The sequence below is a fragment of the Diospyros lotus genome, chromosome 6 (assembly GCF_014633365.1).
Source record: "Diospyros lotus cultivar Yz01 chromosome 6, ASM1463336v1, whole genome shotgun sequence".
In the NCBI taxonomy this organism is placed as follows: Eukaryota; Viridiplantae; Streptophyta; class Magnoliopsida; order Ericales; family Ebenaceae; genus Diospyros; species Diospyros lotus.
In genome coordinates, this window is record NC_068343.1 from 20,179,792 (window position 1) to 20,186,325 (window position 6,534).

General features: G+C 33.9%; 1 protein-coding gene across 1 annotated transcript; it reads left to right on the forward strand.

Moving 5' to 3' along the window:
* The first annotated feature begins 3,174 nt into the window (after positions 1-3,174).
* Positions 3,175-4,704, forward strand: LOC127804380 (uncharacterized). The gene is made up of 2 exons (XM_052341240.1): positions 3,175-3,471; positions 4,042-4,704. The coding sequence occupies exons 1-2, from the start codon at positions 3,175-3,177 to the stop codon at positions 4,702-4,704; spliced, it is 960 nt and encodes a 319-aa protein (XP_052197200.1).
* The last annotated feature ends 1,830 nt before the right edge of the window (positions 4,705-6,534 follow it).

The window sequence follows — 6,534 nt, forward strand, 5'->3', positions numbered from 1 at the left end:
GTAAGGCCTATTTTTTTTAAAAAAAAAAACTTATTATATCTAATTTTCTTCTAATAGAATGTTTTTTTCCTCATACTTTATAGGTGGATGGAGACTTACACCGAACCGTAATATCAATTCCGTTTATTAATTTTTTTATTTATGTGTATAAAATTTTATTTATCACTCTAACGTGTTTGTATGTATAGGTTCGATTTCTTCAAGAAAGAAATGTTAATGTTGTTATTCGCGATGAGTGTGACCTTAATACTATTCGCATTCGTGAGGTAAGGATATACATTTTCTTATCATTTTAAAAATAATTTATAAATATATTCTACTTATTTTTTATTATAGACAAAGGCAAAGGAAAAAGAAAAGGCTATCCCTTCTGGCAAAGGAAAGAAAAATGCACATCATGTGGTATGGTTTCTCAACAAGTTTTAAAAGTTTCTTTTTCGAATATTGTCATATTAATTTTTTTAGGAATTACATAGTATCATGTACTCTTTTCTATGTACATTTTTAAAAAGTTTCTTTTCAAATATTTATTCAAAATTCTTTTTATTGAATGTGGAATGTTTTTCTAAAACATGTTAAAGTAAGCATTAATCTGAATTTTAATATGTTTGTCTATTAAAAAGAGAAGAAAACGAATAAGAGAAGAAAATTTATAAGAGAAAAACATAAAAAAAAATAGAAAACTACATAATATAGTTTTTTTAATTTTTTATTTTTCTTATTAGAAATTTTTAGGGAAAGAACATGAAGAATAAAAAGGAAAGTAGAAAACATTACACACTAAAGAGATGGGTAGTGTCTTTAAACCAACAAGTGCATACTCCTAAAATATTCTCATTATAGGCACACAATGATAATGTGTTATCAAAAGCTACATTGGCCCAACGTGCACGACGAGAACGTGAAAAAAATCAAAAGTCATGTTCTGCATACCAATTGGGACAACGCCTGCGACGAGAACGAGAAAGATCAAAGGAATGTATTAACCCAAGACAATCTTCTTTAACACCAATTCGTCGCGATCGCACTGGGCTGAAATAGGAAACAATAACTGAAGATTCTTATTCGGCACAAAAACGAATAATGGTTACCCATCATTCTACATGTTCGTTTTCTATGCCAATCACATCTTTAACTCAGCAAAGAAATCGGTAAACTACTGTGTATAATCTTGAAATACATACTTTTACTCATATCGTTTTGTTTTACAAATTTTTATTTATACACAAATATTCATAGGTCTACTCCTATAAATCAATTTTTTCAAGAAGATTTATGTACTGATGATGAATTAGAAGACATGCCTATGAGTACATCAATTGACGTCCGGGTACACAAGGATTCTTGCCGCCATTATCTTGGCAAGATGGATGTATTATGTCCTTATTGTTCAGCCTTACATTAGATGGATGAAAAATTGACAAAATCATCTATGAAACGTCCCTTATTCGGAACTTGCTGTTTGGAAGGAAATGTTAGGCTACCTTTACTTATTACACCCCCTCCACCACTTCAGGCGTTGTATGATGGGAATAATGATCAATCAAAATCCTTTCGAAGTTATACTCGAGTGTACAACGCAGCCAATGTTTTTATGAGTCTTGGTGCTACATTAGATCCTAGAGTACTCAGTGGAAGGGGCCCTACATCATTCACAATTCATGGGGAATTGCAACATTGAACAGGATCACTACAACCACAACCAGGGCAGGATGCGAGTTATGCTCAATTGTATATCTATGACCCTGATTCAGCTTTAGAAATTCGTAATCGTAGAAATCCTATCTTGAGAAGGGATGTTCTCAAAACTATTCAGGATAGTTTGTTGCAAGTCAATGCATTTGTAGATAAATTTCGCCAGGCTCATGTCATTTTATATCAATTAGACTCGGCAGGACACAATCTACCTGCTCATCTTCATTACAATTCAAGAACTGATCGACGTCGGTATAACCTACCAACTACAGATGAGATTGCGATTGTAATACTGGGTGATGGAACAGAGACAAGTGGAATGAGAGATATTATCTTACATTTTCGAGAAAATAATGAGTTGATGCAAATTAATGAATGTCACCCAACATATTTTCCATTACATTATGTTCTATTATTTCCATATGGTAAGCTTGGATGGGAACTTGAATTGAAATTGTGGAATGTTCAGTATGATCGACCTTCAACTGATCGATTTACTCAAATGGATTTTTATAGTTATCGTTTGTTTGAACGACCCACAGAGTATTCAACAATTTTGAGAGGTGGAAAACTATTTCAAGAGTTTTTGGTAGATGCTTGGGCTGCAACTGAGCAAAATCGATTGACATACTACAAGCTTAATCAAGTGAAACTTCGGGCTGAGCTTTACCAAGAGTTGTCAGATGTGGATCCAGATTATATGCGACCTGGTCAAATTGGTCAAAGGTTTATTTTGCCATCTTCATTTACTGGTAGTCCAAGACATATGTTTGAAATTTTTCAAGATTCAATGGCTATCACGCGATACAATCAACACCCAGATATTTTTCTGACCATGACTGCAAATTCCAATTGGCCAGAAATTACTTCAGCATTATTACCACATCAAAAACCTATTGATTGTCCTGATTTAATTACCCGTGTTTTTGAGTTGAAGAGAAAATGTTTGATGAAGGTGATAGAACAAATAAGGTGTTTGGAAATAAAGTTGCACATGTTTTTACAATTGAATTTCAAAAACGAGGCCTCCCTCATATGCATGCACTTTTATTTCTTAAGGGCCCAGACAAAATTCAGACATGTGCGCAAGTAGACAAATTAGTCTGTGCAGAATTTCCAGACCCAAAAGATGATCCTGTGCTTTTTGAAACTATCAAATGTTGTACGGTACATGGATCGTGTGGTGCTCGAAATTCGCAAGCACCATGTATGGAAAATGGTAGATGCACTAAGAGATACCCTCGAATTTTTACAGAAACAACAACTATGGATCAAGATGGATACCCTATCTATCGTCGTCGCAATAATGGTCAAGTACATACTGTGAGGGGGAAAGAAGTTGATAACAGGGATGTCGTGCCATACAATGCATATCTTTCTAAACTTTTCAACTGTCATATAAATGTGGAAGTTTGTGCCGGGATGAGATGTGTCAAGTATATACATAAGTACATTTATAAGGGTTATGATCGTACAACGATGGTGTTAGGAATGATAAATGAGATTCAACAATATCTCGATGCAAGGTATATTGGACCTCCAGAAGCTGCTTGGCGAATATTTGGTCATCCTTTGCATGCAAAGATGCCAACAGTTATACGATTGGCACTTCATTTACCTGGAATACATCGCGTTGTTTTTAACCCAGAAGAGTCATTAGAAACGATTCAATCTAGAGTTGGTCAACAAATGTCAACTCTTACTGGCTTCTTTGCATATTGTGCTAGCAGTGAAGATGAATGTCCATTCACTTATCAAGAATTTCCACAACATTATGTTTGACTCAAGTCGAAAAAGAGATGGAAATCAAGAGAAAGGGGATTTGCAATTGGTAGAATGTATTTTGCTAGCCCTAATTGTGGTGAAAGATTTTATCTGCGTTTGTTACTAATCGTTGTCAAATGACCAAAGTCATTTCGGTCTTTACGCACGGTCGATAATGTTGTGCATGATACATTTAAATTAGCATGTGTTGCAAGGGGGCTTTTAGAAGATGATGAAGAATGGATACAATGCTTGAAAGAGGTGGCAGTTATGAAAACTGGATATCAATTGAGGAGATTGTTTAGTATTATTCTCACCCAGTGCTCTCCACTAAATCCATGTGCATTATGGAATCAATTCTCAACGCATATATGTGATGATTTTGCACATAAGATTCGTACATTGTTTGCCATTTCTAACCCAACTGAGGCTCAAATTAAAGATTATGGTCTCCATCTTTTGAATCAAATGCTTCATGAATCAGGAAAAAGTTTAATTGACTTCCCACCCATGCCACAACCTACTGCCAATTGGAGTGCAGTAGTTAGTAATCGATTGATATTCGAATATTGACAATTATAGAGTGAGGCACAACAGACAGATTCACAAATTTCTATTGATTGTCTCAACAATGGACAGCGGAATGCTTATAACATAATCACTTCTTCAGTTTTTCAAAATAAAGGAGTTGTTTTCTTTCTGAATGGGGGTGCTGGAACAGGGAAAACATTTTTGTACAATACGATAACATTAAAATGTCGCAACCTTGGGCATATTGTTATTACTGTGGCTTCATCTGGAATTGCATCATTGTTACTGGTCAGAGGTCGCACTGCACATTCAACATTTTCTATCCCATTAGATGTGTTGGGAAATTCAAATTGTGGGCTTAGTAAACAATCATTACAAGCTGAGTTATTTAGAGAAACAAAACTCATAATTTGGGATGAAGTTCCGATGCAACATAGACATTGTGTTGAGGCGGTTGATCGTACATTGAGGGATATTTGTGATAGTGACAAGCCATTTGGGGGTATTACTGTTGTTCTTGGCGGAGACTTTCGACAAATCTTACCAGTTATACCCAAAGGAATTCGTGAGCAAATTGTGAATGCATCATTAAGACACTCTGTTCTATGGAAGCATATACATATCTTAACTTTGGATTTGAATATGCGCTTGAATCATGAAGACCGTGAAAATGCTAATTTTGCAAATTTTTTTATGGAGATAACACTACTATAACCTTTGTGTCATATTATATAGATTATTTTAAATTAATAAATTGTGTTTTCATTATTTTTTTATTGATTTCACTTTTTTTAGATTGGGACCAATCCTCAAGAACTCGTTAACCTTCCATCAACAATACACAAATGTCAAGATTTGAATGAATTACTCTCTATAGTTTACCCACGGTTGAACATAATAGAGACGTCAACCCCAACATTTTTAACTGAACGCACAATTTTGTCTGCGCGTAACGATGATGTCAGTGACATCAATACTACTGCATTGAATATCTTTCCAGGGAGATTACATACTTATCTTGCAACAGATAAAATGTCTGAAGATAATGAAGTCGATCCTACTATTACAAATAGATATCCTAATGAATATTTAAATTCATTGGATCCTCTTGGGTTGCCAACTTTTAAGTTAGAGTTGAAGGTGGGTTGTCCTATAATATTGTTGAGAAACATTGCACCGAAAGATGGACTATGAGTTGGTACAAGATTGATGGTTACTAGGTGCGACACTCGCATAATTGAAGCTCAAATTTTAATTGGAGAAAAGTTTGGCAATTTGGCATTCATACTAAGGATATCTTTGGCACCATCTTCTTCAGAAATGCCTTTTCAAATGACAAGACGTCAATTTACAGTCCGATTGGCATATGCCTTGACTATTAATAAATCTCAAGGACAATCTGTAAAATTTGTTGGGGTTGATTTATGCATACCAGTGTTTAGCCATGGGCAATTATATGTGGCATTGTCCAAATGTACATCATTTGATCATATAAGTATCATGCTCCCTAAAGATTGTTTGGATTCTACTACAAATATTGTTTATCCTGAAGTGTTGTTGTAGTGTTCAGAAGGTAACCATGTAGATTTATTTCTATTGATTATATAACTTTTTTAAAAATTTAAATTTGATAATAATTTGAAATATGGACTTCTGTAGGATTGGATAGAAAAATATATATGGAACTTAAAAAGAGAAATACAACTATCTTGCTTCGATGGGGATGTAATAAGGTAATTTCAATCTCAAACTATATTTTGATGTGTATATTTCCAACAAATGTACTAATCTATATTTTTTTTTATTTCACAAATTACCCGATTATTGTGCATGTTCATCATTGGGGATACATACAAGTTGATACGAAGACTTTTTGGAAAGTAATGAGGAAGAAGTTCGGGCAAACACATGTTTGAAGACATGTTATTGACACATTTTTTGTAAAGCATACATATTTTGTAAAGGTTTAACCTATTTTTTGTAAAAGTTTAACCCACTCTTTTGGTGAATGACAATATAATGTTTATTTTTTTTATGTAATTATAATTTGATTGGCAATAGTAACACTAATTGGTGTATATTTTAATTTTAATTTCTATTTGCAGCAATAACACTAATTAGTATTTGATATTTTATTTTTTTTTATATTTGATTGGCAGCAATAACACTAACTGGTATGTATTGTTTGATATTTAACTTTTAATTTAATTTATTCAAATTGTAAAGTATTTTTTTAATTTAATTTTTAATTTTTATTATTTTTTTAATCTTAATATTAGGCATTCCCTAGTCTATATAATAAGGGATGATGGTTTTTGAAATTGAGAGACAAATGTGAGGGGGACATTTTTTGGATGGTTGAGATCAATGAATGGTTGAGATGAATGGCTGAGATCAATTCTTTTTCCCCCCAAAACCATCCCATCATCCCTCATCTCACGCACACACTCTGCCCAACCCACTAACACACGCCCAACCCGCTAACACACCTACTCACTGCCTCTCTCTTTCTTTCTCTCACAATCACCCACCCACGCCATCGCC

Coding starts and splice junctions, on each gene's coding strand:
- LOC127804380 (XM_052341240.1), top strand. CDS start 3,175: ATGGTGTTAGGAATGATAAATGAGATTCAACAATATCTCGATGCAAGG. Junction 3,472..4,041: donor AAGAATTTCCACAACATTAT/GTTTGACTCAAG, acceptor TGACAATTATAG/AGTGAGGCACAACAGACAGA.